This window comes from Pelophylax lessonae (genome assembly GCF_965119305.1).
Source record: "Pelophylax lessonae genome assembly, chromosome: 10".
Classification (NCBI taxonomy): Eukaryota; Metazoa; Chordata; class Amphibia; order Anura; family Ranidae; genus Pelophylax; species Pelophylax lessonae.
Window position 1 is genome coordinate 207,455,662 of NC_138777.1, and position 24,273 is coordinate 207,479,934.

Below are 24,273 nucleotides of genomic sequence, written 5' to 3' on the forward strand. Positions count from 1 at the left end.
ACAGCACAGGGGTATTTACTGCATACAGTAATTACAGTATAGAGTAAAGGGGTATATCGAGTACAGGGGGTACAATATAAAGCATAGGAGGATATACTGTGTACAGAGAGTAAGATATACAGCACAGGAATATACACTGTGTACAAGGAGTACAATATACAGCACAGGAGTATATACTGTGTATAGAGTACAGTATACAACACAGGAGTATATACTGTGTAAAGCAAAGGAGTATATACAGTGTACAGAGTACAGTATACAGCACAGGAGTATATACCGTGTACAGCGAATACAGTATACAGCACATAGGTATATACCATGTACAGCGAATACAGTATACAGCAGAGGTATATACGTGTACAACGAATACAGTATACAGCACAGAGGTATATACCGCATACAGTATACAGACTCGCCTCCCCCTCCTCCAGCAGGTCTGTAACAAGATGTGTTGTTTTCCCCAGGAACAAAGAGGTCAGTGTCTGCTCTGAACTCTACTGATACCATCAGAAACTCTATCTAGACTGCATCCGCTGCACCGCTTATCCGGGGAAGGCTGCTTTAAATCCTGGCACAGCTTCCCGAGCTGCCACAGATCAGCATGGAAGAGGGAGCCGGGGCACCCCATCTCTGTGTGGGCAGAGGGAGGGACTGTGCTGGTGACAATAAATTGCAAGCTCCTCTCCGGTAGATGTCTGAGCTATATAAATGTATAATAATATTAGTGTGTGACTGTGGGAGGACATTAGAGTGTAAGCTCCTCTGGTGCAGAGACTGATGGGGCTGTTCCCTGTACAATGCTCCGGTAGATGTCTGAGCTATATAAATGTATAATAATATTAGTGTGTGGGAGGACATTAGAGTGTAAGCTCCTCTGGTGCAGAGACTAATGTGATTGGTGACAGATAAGAGCAGAAGATCTCTGGAGCCGCACATCAGAACAAGACCTTCTGTGTGTAGACAAGTGGCAGTCTCAGCCTGGACCCTCGCCAGGCCACACCCCCAACCCCTTTAAACCTTGTTTCCTGCCATTCATGTGGATGTTACTTTGAAACGTATCATCTACCCAAACATTGTTGCTGACCAAGTATACCTCTTTATGGAAACGGCTTTCCCTGATGGCAGTGGCCTCTTTCAGCAGGATAATGCTTCCTGCCACCAGTGGCGGCTGGTGCTCAAAATTTTTGGGTGGACGCAAAAAGAAAAATGTAATAGGTATTCATTTGCGGCAAAAAAAGTGGTAAAAAATTGTGTGACTTTGACGTCACACAAGTGCATAGCACTTTACCTGTGTACAATGTAATTGGCATGGCCTGCACTGTCTCATATTGTATACACTGCTAAGCAGGCTACTGGCCTGGCACTATATATTTATTAATAGTAAATGGCACACAGCGGCCTGGTATAAGATGGTCCCATCATGGTTATGGACTGGTGGCATGATGAGAAGTCCTTGTAGTAGTTCTGGCCTCATCCAGGACAGACAAGGATGTCACTGCCACTGCCCACTCTGCTATTAGGGATGTCCCCCCCTCCTATGATAATAAGGAGTCCAGACAGCCTGCTGAGCCACACTCCCATTCCTAGATTCACACAAAGGTAAATTGAGGTGTCCTGGCCTGGTCAGACAGACAGGGGTGCAAACCCCCCCCCCCCCCATAGCCAGCAGTAGGTCCGGCGCCCCTAGTGGGCTTCAAATGGTATTTTTTTTCTTTGCACTGATTGGGGGGGGGGGCGGTGCCCCTGCGCCCCCTATAAACCAGCCGCCGCTGCCTGCCACACTGCAAAAATTATTTGGAGAACACAACAATGAGTTTGAGGGGTTGATTTGGCCTCAAAATTCTCCAGATTTCAATCCAATCAAGCATCTGAGGAATATTCTGGAAAAACAAGTCTGATCCATGGAGGCCTCACCTTGCAACTTACAGGACTTAAAGGATGTACAACTAATGTTTGTTGCCAGATACCACAGCATACCTTCAGAGGTCTAGTGGAGTCCATGCCTCGATGGGCAGCAAAAGGGGACCTACCCGATATTAGGTGGGTGGTCATAAAGTTATGGCTGATCGGTGTAGTGTGTGACTGTGGGGGGCATTAGAGTGTAAGCTCATCTGGTGCAGAGACTGATGTGCCCGGCTCAGTGTTCTTTATAAAGATCTCCAGTATAAATGAACACATTTGTCGTTTTTATCAATTCTAGATAACCATTTAATGTGGGAGATGATGCAATAGCATGATGGGAAATCATCCATGTGATGAGACCACAATCCTCCCACCAGCAGTGTAGAGACACCCAGCAGAATGACTCGGAGGACAGGCCTGGAGCACAGAGGAGGATGTGACAATTAGTGAAGAAAAGGGATTTAGAGCCAAGAGTGGGGAGGGAGAAGGAAATGGAGAGGATGTCTGAAGTGCTAAGGATGACCATTTGCATCCTGCCTCTCCTGGAGCTGCCCTGATATCAGGATGGGGAGCCAGGCAGAGATGAGCGGGGCTGCAAACCATCAAGACACCCGATAACGTTCAGGGCGAACACTGAAAACACCAGCAAAAATATTTAGACAATAAATGAAGTATTGGAGGAAGGCAGCCACTATCTGAGCAGAATCAATCATTGGCCTGTCTTGTGTCTGGACGAGTGGCGCCACAAGATCATAACACCCCAAACGGGGGAGATAAGGGGTTAATGAAGGATTTCATTCCGCAGAGATAAAGGCCCTCTATCGTTATCACAAACCCAGCTTGCTTTCGTCTAATATTTCCAGCGTTAACCTTAAAGCGCAGCAGATAACGACCCCGCTCCCCCCACCCCCATCCTTTGCCTTTCTCCTGTTGTAAAATACAGAAACTCAGATTTAGCCATTTTTGGATCATCCTTCTATTAGACCCAAACCCCTCCAACACCCTCTCCTCCAAGACTGTCCTCTTATAGACCCAAAGTCTGCTGTCCCCCTCTCCTCCACAACTGTCCTCTTATAGACCCAAACTCTGCTGTCCCTCTCTCCTCCACAACTGTCCTCTTATAGACCCAAAGTCTGCTGTCCCCCTCTCCTCCACAACTGTCCTCTTATAGACCCAAACTCTGCTGTCCCTCTCTCCTCCACAACTGTCCTCTTATAGACCCAAAGTCTGCTGTCCCCTCTCCTCCACAACCGTCCTCTTATAGACCCAAAGTCTGCTGTCCCCCTCCCCTCCACAACTGTCCTCTTATAGACCCAAAGTCCGCTGTCCCTCTCCCCTCCACAACTGTCCTCTTATAGACCCAAAGTCCGTTGTCCCTCTCCCCTCCACAACTGTCCTCTTATAGACCCAAAGTCCGCTGTCCCCCTCTCCTCCACAACTGTCCTCTTATAGACCCAAAGTCCGCTGTCCCTCTCTCCTCCACAACTGTCCTCTTATAGACCCAAAGCCGCTGTCCCCCTCTCCTCCACAACTGTCCTCTAATAGACCCAAAGTCCACTGTCCCTCTCCCCTCCACAATTGTCCTCTTATAGATCCAAAGTCCGCTGTCCCCCTCTCCTCCACAACCGTCCTCTTATAGACCCAAAGTCTGCTGTCCCTCTCTCCTCCACAACTGTCCTCTTATAGACCCAAAGTCTGCTGTCCCTCTCTCCTCCACAACTGTCCTCTAATAGACCCAAAGTCTGCTGTCCCTCATCCCTCTCCCCTCTACAATGGTTCCTTTTATAGACCCTCCATCCCTCTCCCTTCCACAATTGTCTTTCTTATAGACCCAAAGTCCGTTGTCCCTCTCCCCTCCACAATTGTCCTCTTATAGATCCAAAGTCCGTTGTCCCTCTCCCCTCCACAACTGTCCTCTTATAGACCCAAAGTCTGCTGTCCCTCTCTCCTCCACAACCGTCCTCTTATAGACCCAAAGTCTGCTGTCCCTCTCTTCTCCACAACTGTCCTCTTATAGACCCAAAGTCTGCTGTCCCTCTCCCCTCCACAACTGTCCTCTTATAGACCCAAAGTCCGCTGTCCCTCTCTCCTCCACAACTGTCCTCTTATAGACCCAAAGTCTGCTGCCCCTCTCCTCCACAACTGTCCTCTTATAGACCCAAAGTCCGCTGCCCCTCTCTCCTCCACAACTGTCCTCATAGACCCAAAGTCTGCTGTCCCCTCTCCTCCACAACTGTCCTCATAGACCCAAAGTCTGCTGTCCCCTCTCCTCCACAACTGTCCTATAGACCCAACGTCTGCTGTCCCTCTCCCCTCCACAACTGTCCTCTTATAGACCCAAAGTCTGCTGTCCCCCTCTCCTCCACAACCGTCCTTTCACAGCCCAAACTCCTCCATCCCACACCCCTTCACATCTGTCCTACAGACCCAAACTCTGCCATCCCTCTCCCCTCCACAACTGTCCCTTTTAAAGAACCAAACCCCTCTGTCATTCTCTCCTCTACAACTGCCCCTCTTTTAGACACAAACCCCTCCATCTCTTTCTCATCCACAACTGTCCCTCTTATAGAACCAAACCCCTACGGTCCCTCTCTCCTCCACAGCTTTCCCTCTTCAAGACTCAAACCCTCATTCTCTTTCTCCTTCACAACTATCCTCTTACAAACCCAAACCCCTCCATCCATTAAGGGGTTATCCTTGTCTATATTCTACCCATCGTATCCCCCCCCCCCACCCCACAACTAGGCACCAGAACATGGTATATATATATATATATATTTACTTACCACTTCTGACCGGTCCGGAGAAGAGGCGGAGCCTGAAAAGGTTCCTCTGTAGGGGCCCCAGGTTAACCCCTTGGGTAGTTCAGTCTGGGCCCGGACCTGGCTTACTCCACTGGGCGATGGATTTTCCAAAACCAGTTCATCTGCAGGAAAAGAAAACAAGGTGGAAACTTAACATTTTCGGACAGCCAATGCCTCTAGAAAACTTGTGATTAGGGATTTACAGTTTATTGATAACCAGCGAGAATTTATATTCGTTTTCCCCATTTCTATCCTTTGTTACATCTTGGTGATGCTATTCTTTTGCAGCCATTTCATGTCTCCATGCACTCCAGCAATGACTGCATGGCATTTCTCAGGGTGGGTTTCCTAATGGTGACAACAATGGACCGTGCCTACGTAATGTGTGCTGAAATGGTCACTTGTAATCTCCATTGGAAGCCCTTGTGACAAGGTGACAACACCACAGTCTGCCTGCATTGCATAGCGAAGCAGAGAGGCCCAGTGATATCATGGAGACTAAAATAAGTTATGTAATGAAAACATTAGGGATTCAAAATGATCATTACCATGTTTATGGGTGGGAAAGGAGGAATCAGGGAAGACAAAATGTAAGCAGATAAAACTTCAGCTTTAATGGATGGTTGCCCTTGTACTTGCAAACAGTTTTGATTGTACCTGTGACTTCCTAAAACTCGCTTTGTATTTGATCAGTAACCGGAGCTTGCAATCCCTTTCTAGTTCACATCTGCATTACTCCAATCAATCCCCATCTTCCCGGAGGGCTCCCATTGGTTGTTCTTCCAACACCGTCCATACTGTTAGAGGTTGGGACTTGTAGTTCTCATTCTGTAGCTGGCCAACCTTGCTTCTAGCTGACGGGACTAGCTGCCACCTGCAGCCATTTTTGATCCGACAATCATCGGAATTGTTTGTTAGCATAAAGGCCTACATGGGAGCAGAGAGGTCAGGGCACTTATGTTCAACTGATAAGGCTCCTGGGCTGACACTTTCCATGTCATAACATCCATCTATCTTCTCTGTATCAGACCCCACCAAGGAAAACACACACAGGAACTGATAAGACCGCCGTGGAAGCTGGAAGGACAAACTAACAAACAGGGACACGGCACAGTAGCAACCACAGCAGTTAAGTTCCCAGGGCGAGAGCTTCACGCTGGTGCATGGGTATCAATAGGTGCATGAAGGGCACAAACACACGGGCATTTAAAGGGCGCTTGCTGCTAATTCCAAAGGGCCCATTTGTGATTCAGATTTCTTTAAAGCGGAGTTCCGGCCACAACATTTTTTTTTTCAATAAAAATCCCCCTGGGACATTCAGGGCTAGTGCATTCCACAATGGCTAGCCTCTGATCTGTCCCGGGTCGCACTTACCTTTTAGAAGAAATACTTACCTTGAAAATTTCTTCTCCAGCGCTGCCATCTTGGATGTGGGCAGCTGAAGCCAGCGCGTCCTCTCCTGCGTCCTCTTTCGTGTCCTCTACTCCCAGAATGCGCCTGCACCGGCCCCTGATCGTCACTTTCGGTGCGGGTGCGTCATCCCTCCACAGCTTCTGGGCATGCCCAGAAGCTGTTTAGCAGGGAATGCCGCGCCTGCACCGGAAGGGACGAGCGGGGCCGGTGCAGGCGCATTGATTCCTGGGAGCGATGACATTCAGCTCCCAGGAATCATTGCAAACTGGAAGTGACGGTGCGGGCCGCGGCCGCAGAGGGAGGAAGTGGAAGAAAGGTGAGTATATTTTTCTTCAATAACAAGGTAAGTAAACCAAAAAAAAAATCTTAAAGCGGAGTTCCACCTTGGGAATACTTTTTTTTTAATAAAAATACCCCCGGGACAGTCAGGGCTAGTACATTCCACAATGGCTAGCCTTTGATCTGTCCCGGGTTGCACTTACCTTTTAGGAGAAATACTTACCTTGAAAAAGTATTGTCCAGCGCTGCCATCTCAGGTGTGGGCAGCTTGAAGCCAGCGCGATCCTCTTCTGCGTCCTCTTCCGTCTTCTTCGGTCCCACGATACACTGCACCGGCCCCGCCGTCACTTCCGGTGCGCGCGCGTCATCCCTCCACAGCTTCTGGGCATGCCCAGAAGCTGTTTAGAAGGGAATGACGCGCGCACCGGAACTGACGTCGGGGCCGGTGCAGGCGCATTGATTCCTGGGAGCGATGACGTTCAGCTCCCAGGAATCATTGCAAAGCCAGGAAGTGACGACGGGCCGTGGCCGCCGAGGGGAGGAAGAAGGAAGTAAGGCAAGTATATTTTCTTCTATACGAGGTAAGTAAAAAAAAAAAAAAAAAAAAATTGCGATTATCCATTTGTTTTTAAGGTGACCCGGAGCGAGAAGATGGAGGTAAGTATAAATTTAGGGTGGAACTCCACTTTAACTATCCATTTATTTTTCAGGTGACCAAAAGCAAGCGGATGGCCTAAAATTGATTATGTCGATTTTGTGGCCGGAACTCTGCTTTAAAGTGGTTGTAATCCCTCACTTATACCTAGTAAAGCGACTGGCCTCAGGTGATGCACAGAGATTAAACAAATCCTCCAGCATAAGTTGTACCTGTTTATCTCCAGCTGTCTTTCCCCTACATCCATTCAAAGTGCAGAATTTACACAGGATCACTCAGCTATGAAAAGCAGGGGGTGGAGAGCTGACGTTAAATCAGTGAAGAGCACTGAGAGCTGATTGGAGGAAAGGGACACACCCCCCTCACACAACACACAGGAACAAAGCTGAGGCTGTCAATCAGCTGGAGTTCCCTCCCATCACCATTTTTCACTTGATGTCAGCAAAACCTGTCAGAAGTGACTCATACTGATAGCAGAAAAAGGAGGCAGCAGATAGAAATTACACTTATTGCTCTGGGTTGAGACAAGTACACACTTTGAGTGGAGGGAAATGCTTTGTTCTTATTTCATACAAACACTTTAAAGAATAATGATTTCATTTAATACAATCACAGAAAATAATTTCATACACTGACAGTCGGGATAAAACACGTCAAACAGTAGGTCCCTAAGCATCTACACCAGACTTTCCACCCCAATTGAACTACTGATATAATTTGTAAGTCTCAGGGAACCCCTTCTAACATGTATTCATCAGGGGGTCAGTAGAAACAATGCCTGTTACAGTGGTAATCTGACACAGTGGTGATTACAAACTACTAAAAAATATCACTAGTGTCCTGCCCCTGGCTATACCAAGTGGTCTTGGCCCCAGATTTATGCTTGCATCATCAAATAGGAGGTCAATCAAGTAACAACTCAAGCATACACTGCGATTAGAGGAGAAGCGTTTTAACCTCAGGAAACGTGGGGGGTTCTTAACTGTTAGGGCTACAAGATTGTGGAATTCTCTACCACAAAAGGTGGTTTCTGCGGGAAGTATGGTGGCTTTCAAAAGACTCTTAGCGTCGGTTCACACTATGGCGATCCGACTTAGGGGGGTGACATCGCGTGCACCGCGACTGGCACGGACTTCACAAAATGAATGTCTATGCAAGTCGCTCCAGGTCGCCCCAAAGTAGTACAGGACCCTTTTTCTAAGTCGGAGCAACTTGTTTCGCTCCTATTAGAACCGGTCCTGTACCGCACAATGGGAGCGGGACGGACCGCGACTTGTCAGGCTGACAAGTCGCGGTCCAAGTCGGAGCAGTGTGAATGGGCTCTTAGACGTACATCTCAAGGATCAGAACATTCAGGGGTATGAGAGATGATTACGGCCACACACACCTACACAGGTTGAACTGGATGGACTATTGTCTTTATTCAACCTCACCTACTATGTAACCGTGTAACCCCTAGCAGCCTCTGGAGGAACCCTGGTTAAGAATGGATGATCTACTCCAGGGGTCTTCAAACTATGGCCCTCCAGTTGTTAAGGAACTACAATTCCCATCATGCCTAGTCATGTCTGTGAATGTCAGAGTTTTACAATGCAGCACGAAATGCCAGCAGAATGCTTGGATGTATAGGGAGAGGTATAAGCAGTAGAAAGAGAGAAGTGCTTATGCCGCTGTACAGAACACTGGTGAGACCTCACTTGGAGTATTGTGCGCAGTACTGGAGGCCATATCTCCAGAAGGATATAGATACTCTAGAGAGAGTTCAGAGAAGAGCTACTAAACTAGTACATGGATTGCAGGAAAAAACTTACCAGGAAAGGATAAAGGACCTTAACATGTATAGCTTGGAAGAAAGAAGAGACAGAGGGGATATGATAGAAACTTTTAAATACATAAAGGGAATCAACTCGGTAAAGGAGGAGAGCATATTTAAAAGAAGAAAAACTACCACAAGAGGACACAGTTTTAAATTAGAGCGGCAAAGGTTTAAAAGTAATATGAGGAAGTATTACTTTACTGAGAGAGTAGTGGATGCATGGAATAACCTTCCTGCAGAAGTGGTAGCTGCAAATACAGTGAAGGAGTTTAAGCATGCATGGGATAGGCATAAGGCTATCCTTCATATAAGATAGGGCCAGGGACTATTCATAGGATTCAGATATATTGGGCAGACTAGATGGGCCAAATGGTTCTTATCTGCCGACACATTCTATGTTTCTATGTTTCTAATGCCTCACGGGATATGTAGTTCTGCAACAGCTGGAAGGCCGTAGTTTGAGGATCCCCGATCTACACTCTTGATCAAAGACAGAGTATAAAGCAAGCCAAGTCAAAATAGTGTAATATATAAGACCCTTTGTATGATTGTTAAAGCGTAAAACGCAAAAGATTTGTTGCAGCTGACCTTTTGCTATAGGTAGGGAAAGCACAGACACGTGTTCAATCTTCAGTTCTTTAAGGGTTTATCGCAGTGTTATTTTCGTTGACTAAATTAACACTATTTTAGTCAGCTAAAATAAGACTAAAACTAAAAGATTTCAGATGACTAAAATACGGCTAAAACTAAAATTACATTTTGGTCATAAGACTAAATTACTACTACAACTAAAATGACTTTTTGGTCAAAAGACTATGACTAAAACTAAATCGAAAATTGACAAAATTAACACTATTCTGCTGGTCATTTCTAAAATCGGCAACACAATTCTATTCAAAGCCTGTAATAGCACATTAAAGTTTAAACATTTATTGCATAAGCATAAGTAAGGGGCATCTACTAAGCTGCAGAAAGAGAAAGGCTTTTCTTATATTTTCTTCTTAATATTTAATGTTGGGAATATATTCAGGTAATATATGCAATGACAGTACAGCCAATAGAGTTTAAAGAGGTTGTAAACCCCCCCTTAATGACTTGTGCCTATAGGCAAGCCTATAATAAGGCTTACCCATAGATGCTATAAATAGCTCCTAAACTTGCACCGTTTAGAAGATATTTACATTGCATGCAGCCGATGACGTCATTGGCGCATGCGCTCTGAAGTAACATCACCTGTGCCTTTCCTTCAGAGCCCTGTCCCGCGAACGGCGGGAGTGATGTCATTGCGCCTCCGGCCAGATAGCCGGAGGACGTGAACCAGGAAGAAGGACGGCCGAACAGGTCTGGCGTGTTATCGGTGAGCAGGAGGCACTGCAGGGGCTTCCTTCTAAGGTAAGTATTTCATAATGAGCTAGTATGCGATGCATACTAGCTCATTAGCCTTTGTCTTTCAGGGTTTTTTTTTTTTTCTTTTTTGAGGTTTACAACCTCTTTAAAGTTTTTAAGTTTTTTGTATTTAAAAGTTGCACTTCTGTTTGTCAAAAAAGCAAAATTTTTGTTTATGAAACTTGGTTTTATTTATAAAGACGTTATATATCACAATGGCTAAATCTGTAGTGTATGTTCAAACCTTAATACTATAAATAATAACATATTCGATTTTTACTCCAGGAGTATAGAACTAGTTTGAAAATTCTAGAGAAATGATTAAATAATGCATTACAATTTACATAAACCCCTTTCGATTTGTAGTCGCCTAAAATGTATGAGATTTTAGTTGACTAAAATGCACTGGAGATTTTAGTTGACTAAAATGTATGAGATTTTAGTTGCCTAAAATATGACTAAAACTAAAGCAATTCAGATAGCTAAAATATGACAAAAACTAAAATGGCATTTTAGTCAAAAGACTATGACTACAAGTAAATCGAAATTTGCTGCCAAAACGAACATTGGTTTAATCGGTGTGTGGTTATGGAAGACCAGCTTTTACCAACCATTTTTTACCCAAAAGGAACCCATAAAATAATTTTAAGGTCTCAGGGAACCCTTAGATTAAACCAAGGGGGTCAATGGCAAAAAGGGGGTCAATGGCAAAAATGCCTCTTACATTGGTGGTCAGTAGGAAGAATGCCACACGTACAGAGTGCTAAAAAGAGAATTGGCATCATGCTGATAGCTTTGCCTAGCAGCGTTGGTCTTGAAAGCATGGAGGCACCACCAAATGGGAGGTCAACCAGCCACAGCTTAAGGAAGCCCTGGCAACCTATGGAGGAACCCTGGTTGAAAAGGAGTGATCTATACCCTTGATCAAAAGACATAGTATAATGCAAGCCAAATCCACAGGGTGCTAATACCTAGGACCCTCCTAGCGTCTTGGTGTGTGGTCATGAAAGAGAAGATAGAGCTGCCTTTCCCAACTCTTATACCCCAGAGGAACCCCTAAAACTGTTTTAAGGTTTAGGGTAACCCTTAGAGTAAACCAATTCAACAGGTTTCAATGGCAAAAATGCCTCTTACATTGGTGCTCAGTAGGAAGAATGCCACACGTACAGAGTGCTAAAAAGAGAATTGGCATCATGCTGACAGCTTTTCCTAGCAGTGTTGGTCTTGAAAGCATGGAGGCACCACCAAATGGGAGGTCAACCAGCCACAGCTTAAGGAAGCCCTGGCAACCTATGGAGGAACCCTGGTTGAAAAGGAGTGATCTATACCCTTGATCAAAAGACATAGTATAATGCAAGCAAAATCCACAGGGTTTTAATATCTAGAACCCTCCTAGCGTCTTGGTGTGTGGTCATGGAAGAGAAGATTGAGCTGCCTTTCCCAACTCTTATACCCCAGAGGAACCCCTAAAATTCTTTTAAGGTTTAGGGTAACCCTTAGAGTAAATCAATTCAACAGGTTTCAATGGCAAAAATGCCTCTTACATTGGTGCTCAGTAGGAAGAATGCCTTACAAGGGGCCAAAAAGATAATTGGTGTCATGCTCATGGCTTTGCCAAGTGATGTTGACCTTATAACAATGGAGGCACCATCAAATTGGAGGTCAATTAGCCATAGCTGAAGAAACCTTTAGCAACCTCTGGAGGAACCTTGGTTGAGAATGTTTGAGGCAGAAGAGAATTTGAGAATAAAAAAGAGCATTACAGGAAAAAAGGAAAAGGTAAGCAACCAAGACCAACGAGAAAGAGACAGGGATGGCATTGGGTATCCGGGTAAGGGGGGCACGCCTCCCTCCAGTGTCCAAGCATGGTATAATAACTCAGGAGATAATGACTTGTGGGGTACCCAAGAAAATAATCAAGATCTGGGTGGAATAGCTGTTAAGGCAATCAATCCCTCGCATTATGCTGTAGGTGGCTCATTTCAGCATTCCCCTTTCCTCACTGGGACAAAGGTTGACTTCCAACGTCTTGTTGGGATCAATATTCCTGGCAGCCAAGAGGACAACACAAAGGAAGCCATTCTTAGCTGCAGAGATGGGCCGGGAAATATAGGAAATCAGCAATTGTGGGAGACACTGAGGCGATTTATTGTTTGAATGGAGCAAATCAGGGCCATCGGCTCCAACACTGGCTCAGTTTTAAAAACGATGAATGATCCAGAGTCCGGATTTCCCACCGAAGACTTCTTCCAGCGTGCGCATGCAATTCCAACTGATAGATCGCAGAATCTAGCCATAAACGTCGGCAAATTTTAAAGCAAACATGCTAGGTAAAGCAGCGTTTGCTGCGCCCTGTGACACCCTACAAAGTTACAATGTTGCAGTCTGATCACTGGAGGAGAGGAGACTGAGGAAATGCTTCTTCCTACCTGCAGCACACTGATGACATCATATCAGCCTAGGCAAAGTCACTGTCTCCTTGTTTTTTTAAAAAAAGTGGAAGTTTTCTGAAAAACTAAACTGTTGCTGTATATTGCGAGGTCAGGAAGTTATTCATGTAGACTTAACATTGCCGAGGGATGAACATTAAAATTCCAGGAAATAGATTTGATGTGTACGGCCGTAACCAAGCTTGGTGTATCGGATCCCACCGTAGGGACAAGGACCCTTCGTACATCCACCTTAATCATCGTTCTGCTTCATCTGAGCCCTTTTTATTTATTTTTTTCAGGCGGAGATCACCTGTTTGCAGCCACAAGCCTTCTGACCTTGTAGTCATTAATATTAAGCGCAGTCAGTGTGCTAATAGTTAAAAGTAATCTTTTTTCCCCCGATTATCACAGAAGGCAAAGTCCTTTCTCAGCCTATCTCTGTATCAATATTGTTGGTTCCCGGTGACACCAACACTCTAACAAATACAGTCCCCCGTAATCTAATCTCTCATCGCAGGCCGCCATCTGATTGGCTGACGCCAGCCAGCTGGTCTGCGCATTATCAGACTATTTCCTATCAGTGGGATCATTAAGTAAATGTTGCAGGTAACTGGGGCTGTTTGTCTCTGATAAAAGGCCTTCTGAAATGAAATCATAACAGCTTCAGAACTATTAGCGGGCTCATTGGGAGGAGGGGAGAGGTCACCAGAGGCTCATCGCAGTAATGATGACGTCTACAGACCCCAGCCGGGGGACGCTGAGGGGGGGTCTGAGCAACTCCTTAGACAATAGATCAGTGTGGTAACAACAATAGAGATCAATATTAATATATTGCTAAGAGCCACACAAACCGGGGATGGGGAGGCTGCAATGACACATTCAGCCACTAGGGGGCAATCCTCCCTCTGAGGTTTTTGTTTTCTTTAGTTGTTTTCTTTTCTTTTATTAGCTATGACTTTTTATTGCACTTTTTTATATCCTATACAACCATGCAGATACTGAACTAAACATAATCATCATAATCATCCTGTTTGTAAGGAAAAGTTGCCTAATACATACTAGAAAATGTTGGAATATATATAAATCCTATACACACACATTGCAGCTGTATTAACTATGGAACGTGCATTCTATGGATAGAAATGAGCCTTCAGCTATACAGAAACAAAGCAAAACCAAGACAAGTACTGCATTGTTCTTATAGGGTTCTGGAGTAGATTATTGGTGGTCTCACCGGGACCGACTCTAGGGTACCAGAATGTGAATTCTGGCAGGCTGAGGGATTCACTCTAAGGTATTGAATGTGGGATTGTGGGAGGCTCAGTGATTCACTCTAGGGTTCCATAATGTGGGATTCTGGGAGGCTCAGTGATTCACTCTAAGGTATTGAATGTGGGAGGCTCCGTGATTCACTCTAGGGTTCCAGAATGTGGGATTCTGGCAACCTAAGTGATTCACTCTAAGGTATTGAATGTGGGATTGTGGGAGGCTCAGTGATTCACTCTAGGGTACTAGAATGTGGGATTCTGGCACGCTCAGTGATTCATTCTAGGGTATTGAATGTGGGAGGCTCAGTGATTCGCTCTAGGGTTCCAGAATGTGGGATTCTGGCAGCCTAAGTGATTCACTCTAAGGTATTGAATGTGGGATTGTGGGAGGCTCAGTGATTCACTCTAGGGTTCCAGAATGTGGGATTCTGGGAGGCTCAGTGATTCATTCTAGGGTTCTAGAATGTGGGATTGTGGGAGGCTCAGTGATTCACTCTAAGGTATTAAATGTGGGATTATGGGAGGCTCAGTGATTCACTCTAGGGTACCAGAATGTGAATTCTGTCAGGCTGAGGGATTCATTCTAAGGTACTGAATGTAGGATCATGGGAGGCTGTGTGATTCACTCTAGGGTTCTAGAATTGGAGATTCTGGCAGGCTCAGTGATTCACTCTAAGGTATTAAATGTGGGATTGTGGGATGCTCAGTGATTCACTCTAGGGTATTGAATATGAGATTGTGGGATGCTCAGTGATTCACTCTAGGGTTCCAGAATGTGGGATTCTGGGAAGCTCAGTGATTCACTCTAAGGTACTGAATGTGGGATTGTGGGGGGCTCAGTGATTCACTCTAGGGTACCAGAATGTGGGATTGTGGAAAGCTCAGCGATTCACTCTAGGGCAATGAATGTGGGATCGTGGGAGGCTCAGTGATTCCCTCTAGGGTTCCAGAATGTGGGATTCTGGCAGCCTAAGTGATTCGCTCTAAGGTATTGAATGTGGGATTGTGGGAGGCTCAGCAATTCCCTCTAAGGTACCAGAATGTGGGATTGTGGAAAGCTCAGTGATTCTATCTAGGGTATTGAATGTGGGATTGTGAATGGCTCAGTGATTCACTCTAGGGTACTAGAATGTGGGATTCTGGCAGGCTCAGTGATTCACTCTAGGGCATTGAATGTGGGATTGTGGGAGGCTCCGTGATTCACTCTAGGGTACCAGAATGTAGGATTCTGGCAGGCTCAGTGATTCACTCTAGGGTAATGAATGTAGGATTGTGGGAGACTCAGCGATTCACTCTAGTGTAATGAATGTAGGATTGTGAGAGGCTCAGTGATTCACCCTAGGGTATTGAATGTGGGATTCTGTGAGTCTTAAGCAGTCCAAAGAGAATTCAAAAACTGCACCGATTCCCCCATCTGCACAATGGATGTGGATGGGGGAATCTTCCCTGATGAGCTTTTGTATCCTGACAGAGGGGACACTTCCCTGCTGTCAGAATACACTGATCAGTGCTGCTGGCTATAAATAGCAGTGCTGATCAAATGGCAAAAATGTTAAAGGATAGTTGTACAAAAGTTTATCAGTAGATCGACTTCTGTACAACCAGCCAGCCCATACAAGGATCGAAATTCGACCAGTACATGCTGAATCGGCCAAATTTTGAACCATGTATGGCCAGCTTTAGATTCACTTGAGGGTTCAGAGTGTTGGATTCTTGGAGTCTAAGATTTATTCTAATATACCATAGTGGGATTGTGGCAGGCTCAGAGATTCACTGTAGGGTATTGGAGTGTGAGATTCTTAGATTCACTCTAGGGTACTGGAGTGTGGGATTCTAGCAGGCTTTGACATTTACTCTAGGGTAATGTACTGGAGTGTGGGATTTGGGAGGCTTGGAGATTCACTCTAGGGCAGCCTTTTATACAACCAGGGTGCCTTAGCAAAATGCCTAAAAATTGATCAAAAATTGTATACAAGCCAGCAGGTGGATGAAACCGCCTTTTAGTTACACAAAGCCACCAGTTTTCATTAAGCACATTACTACTTTTCTAGACATCCCAACAACCAATGACATCATAATAAGGACAAAGTCTGTCGTCCCACAGTATCCTTGTTAGACCCTCCTGTGCCCCTCTCCCGCACTCAGCACTCGGGTGACATTAGCTGACTGATGGAGAGAAATTGAGGGAGAAGAGAAACATTGGAATAGTAGTCAGAACCAGTGTACAAAAGTATATTTGCTTTGGAAGAATAAATCTCCTCTAATGTTTGGTGTTCAACGTGTGGTTGTTGTTGCATTATGTAAAGCTATTGGAAGAGTCTTTTACATATTACAATGGGATGCCTTCAGACTGTCCATAATTGTAAAGGTTGCCTTGACTGGAAAAAGGTTGAGAAGTTGAGAAACACTGCTCTAGGTTACCGGAGTGTGAGATTCGTGGAGTCTCAGAGATTAACTCAGGGGTACTGGAGTATGAGATTCGGGGAGTCTCAGAGATTAACTCAGGGGTACTGGAGTGTGAGATTCGGGGAGTCTCTGATTAACTCAAGGGTACTGTGAGATTCTGGCAGGCTAAAAATGTTTATTCTGGGTAACAGAATGGGAGATTCTTGAAATCTCAGAGTTCCACTAAGGTACCCGAGTGTGGGATTCTCTTGATTTTCACTCTAGGGTACTGGAGAGTGAGATTCTTGGAGATTCAGAGATTTATACTGGGGTAACAGAGTGCAAGATTCCGGTAGGATCAGACATTTAGTAGGCTCAAAGTTTAATTTGGGGTACCAGTGTGGGATATTGGAGTCTCAGAGATTAGTGTACTGGAGTGTGGAATTCTGAGACTTTTGAGGAATCACTCTGGGGTAGTTGAGAATGGTCTTCTGTGAGTTTCAGAGATTCACTCCAGGGTACCAGAGCGGACTTCTTGGACTGAAATTCAATCCAGGGTACTGGAGAGTGGGATTTGGGGAGTTTGAGAGATTCTATGTGGGATTCTGGCAGGCTCAGAGGTTTATTCTGGGTGTTAGAATGTGAGACTCTGGGAGTCTGATTTACTCTAGGCTACCGGAGAATGAGATTCTTGGAGTCTCAGAGATTAATTCTGGAGGGACCAGTGTGGGATTCTGGTAGGATCTGACATTTACTCTAGAGTACATGAGTGTGGGATATTAGCAAGCTCAGAGATTCCCTCTGGAGTACCAGAGAGTGGAATGCTAGGTGTCCTAGAGACTGACTCTAGTTTACTTTAGTGTGGAATTCTCCAAGAATCACCCTGGGGTACTTGAAAGTGGGATTCTGTGAGTTGCATAGATTAACTTTAGGGTATTGGGAGTATGGGATCCTGGTAGGCTCAGGGATTCCCTCTAGTGTGCTGGAGTGAGAGATTCAGATCTCTTTGCCACCAGTGTGGGATTCTGGAATTCTTTTTGAGCTTTACAATAGGGTTCAAGAGGGCAAGATCCCGGGAAACTTCCACATTGTGGTTACCATGGCCCATTAAAAATGATTTTTTTTTGGCTGCCCTAGCCCTCATCAGTAACAATCATCCAACAACCCAGTGATGACAGCCGGCTTACAGCACTACCACCTCCTGTCTCCAGCTAAGAGAACCTCTCTTTCTGAATGTTACTTTTCCTGATTGAATTATACAGAAATTTCCAGGAATCCGAGGCGTAGGAATGTGGCCTGGTGTACTGAGATGGCTCCCCTTCCGTGCAGCAACGCAGGAGTTAATGGCAAAGAGGTAATTGCCCGGGAGATTCCCAGGAGTCTTGTTTTCAGGGGCTGCAGCTGGTTCGCTGGAGAGATTCTCATTCCTGAAAAAACTCCGGAATTTTCTATCAGGTAATTAACCGGCCGGCCACAGGGAAACAATGTGAACAGGTAGTGAGCTAACAGCCCAATTACAGAGCCTGAGCGACATGAATGGAGCTTGGATCGTGCTGGGCCCCGCGCCAGGAAGAGCCGGCTATAGGGGCAGTCCCCATTGCACTTACCCTGGCTACCCGCATAGGTTTGCATTGTAGGGTAAAGGGGTCCTATCAGAAGTTAAATACCAGGTGAGAAGCCTCAGGTGAAAGCAGTCCTTCGAATCCCTGGCCGCAAATTGTTAATGCCCTGTAGATTTTTAAAGCTCTGTCAGATCCTACAAATCAGTGTCTTCACCAGAGGAGCTAGCATTCTAATTTCCCTGCAGAGTTACACACTATTATACTTTTGGATAGCTCTGCCATGTACTGTACTGAAGTGTTGTACAGAGAACACTGAGCCAGTCACATTAGTTTCTGCACCAGAGGAGCTTACACTCTATTGTTCCCCTACAGTCATACACTATTATTATTATTATTATACATTTATATAGCTCTGACATATACCGCAGTGCTGTACAGAGAACACTGAGCCAGTCACATCAGTCTCTGCACCAGAAGAGCTTACACTCTAATATCTCCAGCAGTCACACACTAATACACATTTATTTAGCTCTGACGTATATTGCAGTGCTGTACAGAGCCAGTCACATCAGTCTCTGCACCAAAGGAGCTTACGCTCTACACTCTAATTTTCCAAACTATTATACTTTTATTTAGCTCTGAGCCAGTCACATCAGTCTCTGGACCATAAAGCTTACACTCTAATAACCCCCACAGTCACACAAACTATTATTATACATTTATAAAGCTCTGACATATACAGCAGCGCTGTACAGAGAACACTGAGCCAGTCACATCCATCTCTGGACCAGAGGAGCTTGCACTTTAATGTCCCCCACAGCCACAAACTATTATTATACAATTATATAGCGTTGACATATACCGCAGTGCTGTACAGAGAACACTGAGCCAGTCATATCAGTCTCTGCACCAAAGGAGCTTACGCTCTAATTTCCCAAACTATTATACTTTCATATATAGTTCTGACATATGCCATAGTGTTCTACAGAGAACACCAAGCAAGACACATCAGTCTCTGCTCCGGAGGAGCTTACACTCTAATTGTGCCACACTATTATTATACATGTATATAGCTCTGACATATACCGCAGTGCTGTACAGAGAACACTGAGCCAGTCTCTACACCAGAGGAGCTTACACTCTAATGTCCCCCACAGCCACAAACTATTATTATACATTTATATAGCTCTGACGTATACCGCAGCGCTGTACAGAGAACACTGAGCCAGTCACATCAGTCTCTGCACCAGAGGAGCTTACACTCTAATATCCACTATGCAGTCACATACAAGAACTTGTTGCAATGTTGGGTGGAAGCCAATTATCTTACCAGTATACCACAAGTATGAACAGAACATACAAACTCCATGCATCTATTGTCCCTGGTGAGAGCTGATCCCTCCACCCCAGTGCTGAACATTCAGCCTCCGTACTGCTATGATATTTGGTAATGTAAACATTTTAGGAACATATTACAAAAAGTCATTTATATATTTTTTTACAAATTGAATTTCAGGTTTTCTGGACGACCCTGTGATCATTTCTAGACGCTCGTGCGTCAAGACACCTGCTGTTATTTTATGTACTATTTCTTCCAGCCCTGCGGGGGGGTAGAAGAAGTAGATGGAGGACATACGTTTGTGCCGGTTGCGATAAGGACCCCCGTTACATCAGTCGCAGGAAAACCGGTCTGCCTGAGATCACATTGCCACAGCTCACACTTATTGATTTTTTTTGACACAGCAGAAACTGAAATGTTTATCAGCAGTGAACTGTGACCTGCACTAATCGCTATGATAGCTCACCACCCCCGGAGAAACTCCGCCACAAACGCATTATGCAGAATTTTGCCCGCAGGTAAAAAAAAAAATTAAAAAATTAACAAAACAAAAACACTTATCATGAATTAAATACATTCTATACTCTCTGCTCATTGGGGGAATCAAATTTCGATAAGTGAAGCGGCAGCAAATCCCGCTCACAGATACTGACAACATTGTTCCCCAACTTACTCAGAAATGGAGAGGTCCATGTGTGCCCCCATATTAGGCTGAGAGAGGCTCAGGATCATACTGGGCATGGAAGTTGGCTTAGTGTAATGAACTCTTTCCCCTCTGCCCCACCCCGCTGATATAAAGCAAACCGGTCATCCTCAAAAAACTCGGGGAAGAAAAATGTCCACGGAAGAAACAAACCCAGATTCCTGCTGAATGGAAATAAGCTACATCGCAACTTCTCCCTTTACTGAAATTTTCAACATTCTGCTGAATTAATTTTTTTATTGTACAAATTAAATATATATATATAAGAAAAAAAAAAAAAAAATTATATTACGTATAATTTATACGTAATACATATATGTATGTATGTATCTCATATACATATATATTACTTTTTTTTTTTTTTACAATTTTTTTACAAAAATACAGTAAAGAATGAAATAAAAAAAAAAAGAGAACTAAACAATAAAAAAAATTAAGATAACAAAAAAAATTTAAAAAAATAACAATAATATAAAACAAAATCTTGTGTGCGGTTGACATTTTTTTTTTTTAAGATTTCCATTTTCGGCATTTTTTTAGTTACTTTTGATTTTTTTCACAGTAATAAAAACAGGGGTGGGGGGGGATTATTTGTAAAAAACAAAAAACAAAAAGAAAATTAGTAAAATGAAAGACTGTACACAAAAATATATTACTGGCTTTCCTTTTTCTGTTTTTTTTTTTACGTATTTTATTGTTAAGGCTCCGTTCACATGTGAGCGTATGGATCGTGGGCAGAACCGCCGCGGTTCCGCCCGCGATCCGGAGATTTATGCAAATCGCGGGACGCCTAGCGTTGCCCGTTGATTTGCAATGGCCCCCCAAACGCCGAGCGATGTTGCCGCGATTTCCGCCTGCCGAATCGCGGCAACATCGCGCAAACAAAATCGCGGGACGCAATACGCTCCAAAAAAGTACAAGAGCTTCTTTGGAGCGTATTGCGTCCCGCGATTTTGTTTGCGCGATGTTGCCGCGATTCGGCAGGCGGAAATCGCGGCAACATTGGTCGGCGTTTGGGGGGCCATTGCAAATCAACGGGCAACGCTAGGCATCCCGCGATTTGCATAAATCTCCGGATCGCGGGCGGAACCGCGGCGGTTCTGCCCGCGATCCATGCGCTAACATGTGAACGGAGCCTAAGTGTCAGGGTCCTTTCACACGGTCCGCATCCGCCGACTGGGTCCGTGATCGACCCGCCGATCCCCGCTGAGCATGCGGATGACAGCTCCGTCTCCGCTCTGTGTGCGGAGACGGAGCTGTCAGATCATCGCTGTCCTCTATGGGGAGATCGGATGAGAACGGACAGCCTGTCCGTTCTCATCTGATCCGATCCGCCAGACGGATGGAAAAACTGAATTTTTGTAAAAACTTACCGTAAAATTCCTTTCTCTGAGTCCTCCGACAGTCGCCGCCACTTCATAGGCGACTGTCGGAGGACGTAAGAGAAATAGGGTTTCCATCCGTCCGGATTTGACAGATAGGATCGGAAGCGGATAGCAGCGGGCAGTACCGGGACAAGGTCATCCAGTGCCCAGGGCAAGGATGCCAAACTGCACCCCCCCCCTTTACTTATGGTTAGGGTCAGGGTGCCCCCATCCCTGCAATAAACGATTGCGCCCAGGGCAGCCGTTCCTCCTGCCCACCCCTTGTCCTGGCCCTGGCAGCGGGTGTCAGCAGAGATATCTCCGCTGACACCCGCTGCCCCAGAGGAAGGAATGGAGCATCTGATCAGGTCCGCCCGAAAAACTGACAGGCGGATCATTTGTGTGAAAGGACCCTTAGGTTATTATACTTGTTATGTGAAGAAAGAGACCTGCCAGATAAAATGCATAAACAAACTAAGGGTAAAAATACATCCTTGAGTACTAGTTATTTTTATTCTTTAAAAAAAAAAAAAAAAACTTTTTTTTTACTAGTTTTTATGTATTCTATTTTTCCAAGTTTTATTTTTCCTTATGTTATGTTGCTATTTGTTCACAATTCTATCTTACGCTGGAAAAAAAAACAAAAGGGGGGGGGGGTGTTATTGAAGATTTGGAAGAGAGGCTGGGTATCTCTTAAACCTATTAGGGAAAGAGATTAATTTGATTATTAGTATTTTGATTTGGGGAGCCTCAGCCTTTCAAGATGTCTCTTTCCTCCTCTGTGAGCAGTAAATATGATCGGGTTATAGGCTATACCGTACACCTTTTTTATATGTTGGTAATAGTTTGTATGTTATGTTGTCTATGGGATTTAAATGTTTCTCTACTTTTTGTTTATTATTATTTCATGAATGTTGTCCTGGGTATTTATTGTGGTGTAGTGTGTTTATACATCCTTTTTCTAAAATCAATAAAATAACCCCCCCCCCCCCCCCCAAAAAAAAAAAAAAAAAAAACTAGTGGTAAAAACACAAATACGCCCTTGAGCACTATTTTTAATTTGTATTCTTTTTTTTTTTTTTTTAATTCTTTCTAGTTCTTTTTTCTTCTAGTTTTTATTTTTGTCCTTTTTTAATTCTTTCTAGTTCTTTTTTCTTCTAGTTTTTATTTTTGCCTATTATTTCTTTTTTCCTATCGTTATGTTGCCATTTGGTCACAATTCTTTCGTGCACTGGGAAAAAAAAAACCTTGCAAAGCTATATTGATTAAATGTATTCAAACAATCTTTTTCTGTATGGATAGAATTGATGGGAGGCAGAAATAGGTCCCCTGTACTGGAAGCACGGCGTGGGCCGACTCGGTGACAGAGAGGACTTGTGTGCAGGAAGCAGAGGCGATAGCAGGGGGACCCGGCGGTCCAAGGATAGCAGGACTCCTATTCCCAGGAAACCGTGGCGGGAGAAGGAAGCGCAGTGCTGAACGATTAGCTCCACGCCAGATATGATGAGCCGTCCTGATATCCCCGACCGGAAAGTGGGAACCACATTGGCTGATGTCACCACTGTGCCTGATATGTACTTCATAATTGTCAGGGACGGCCGTCATCGGAGTGACAGCGGGGGATGGGACAGGGGGGTGCGATCCCAGGGACCTGGGTCAGATGGAGGTTCTAATACTCGGGGCTCTGAGTGACACGGACATTCTCTCAGCCCTCCGGTGACAAACTGGTAAAATGAGCATTAAAGGGGACCTGTCAATGCATCTCTAAATAGAGGACCGGTCACTGCATCTCTGATTAATAAGAATCTGTCACTGCATCTCTGATTAATAAGAATCTGTCACTGCATCTCTGATTAATAAGAATCTGTCACTGCATCTCTGATTAATAAGAATCTGTCACTGCATCTCTGATTAATAAGAATCTGTCACTGCATCTCTGAATAAAGAGAACCGGTCACTGCATCTCTGACTAATAAGAATCTGTCACTGCATCTCTGATTAATAAGAATCTGTCACTGCATCTCTGAATAAAGGGAACCTGTGACTGCATCTCTGATTAAAGAGGACCAATTACTGCATCTCCGATTAAAGAGGACCTGTCACTGCATCTCTGATTAAAGGGAACCTGTGACTGCATCTCTGATTAAAGAGGACCTGTCACTGCATCTCTGATTAAAGAGGACCTGTCACTGCATCTCTGATTAAAGAGAACCTGTCACTGCATCTCTGATTAAAGAGAACCTGTCACTGCATCTCTGATTAAAGAGGACCAGTCACTGCATCTCTGAATAAAGAGGACCGGTCACTGCATCTCTGATTAAAGAGGACCTGTCACTGCATCTCTGAATAAAGAGGACCGGTCACTGCATCTCTGATTAAAGAGGACCGGTCACTGCATCTCTGATTAAAGAGGACCGGTCACTGCATCTCTGATTAAAGAGGACCGGTCACTGCATCTCTGATTAAAGAGGACCTGTCACTGCATCTCTGATTAAAGAGGACCGGTCACTGCATCTCTGATTAAAGAGGACCGGTCACTGCATCTCTGATTAAAGAGGACCGGTCACTGCATCTCTGATTAAAGAGGACCGGTCACTGCATCTCTGATTAAAGAGGACCGGTCACTGCATCTCTGATTAAAGAGGACCTGTCACTGCATCTCTGATTAAAGAGGACCGGTCACTGCATCTCTGATTAAAGAGGACCGGTCACTGCATCTCTGATTAAAGAGGACCGGTCACTGCATCTCTGAAGAGGACCTGTCACTGCATCTCTGAAGAGGACCTGTCACTGCATCTCTGAATAAAGGGGACCTGTCACTGCATCTCCCATTAAAGAGGACCGGTCACTGCATCTCTGAAGAGGACCTGTCACTGCATCTCTGAAGAGGACCTGTCACTGCATCTCTGAATAAAGGGGACCTGTCACTGCATCTCCCATTAAAGAGGACCTGTCACTGCATCTC

The 24,273-nt window shown here is 44.8% G+C and overlaps 1 protein-coding gene across 1 annotated transcript in view; it reads right to left on the reverse strand.

The window, feature by feature from the left end:
* ZFPM1 (zinc finger protein, FOG family member 1) overlaps positions 1-24,273 on the reverse strand; it is a 181,132-nt gene that overhangs the window by 20,295 nt on the left and 136,564 nt on the right. Inside the window, exon 5 of the mRNA XM_082269561.1 lies at positions 4,689-4,828. Coding sequence (XP_082125687.1) covers positions 4,689-4,828 — 140 coding nt within the window. The remainder of the gene's footprint in view (positions 1-4,688; positions 4,829-24,273) is intronic.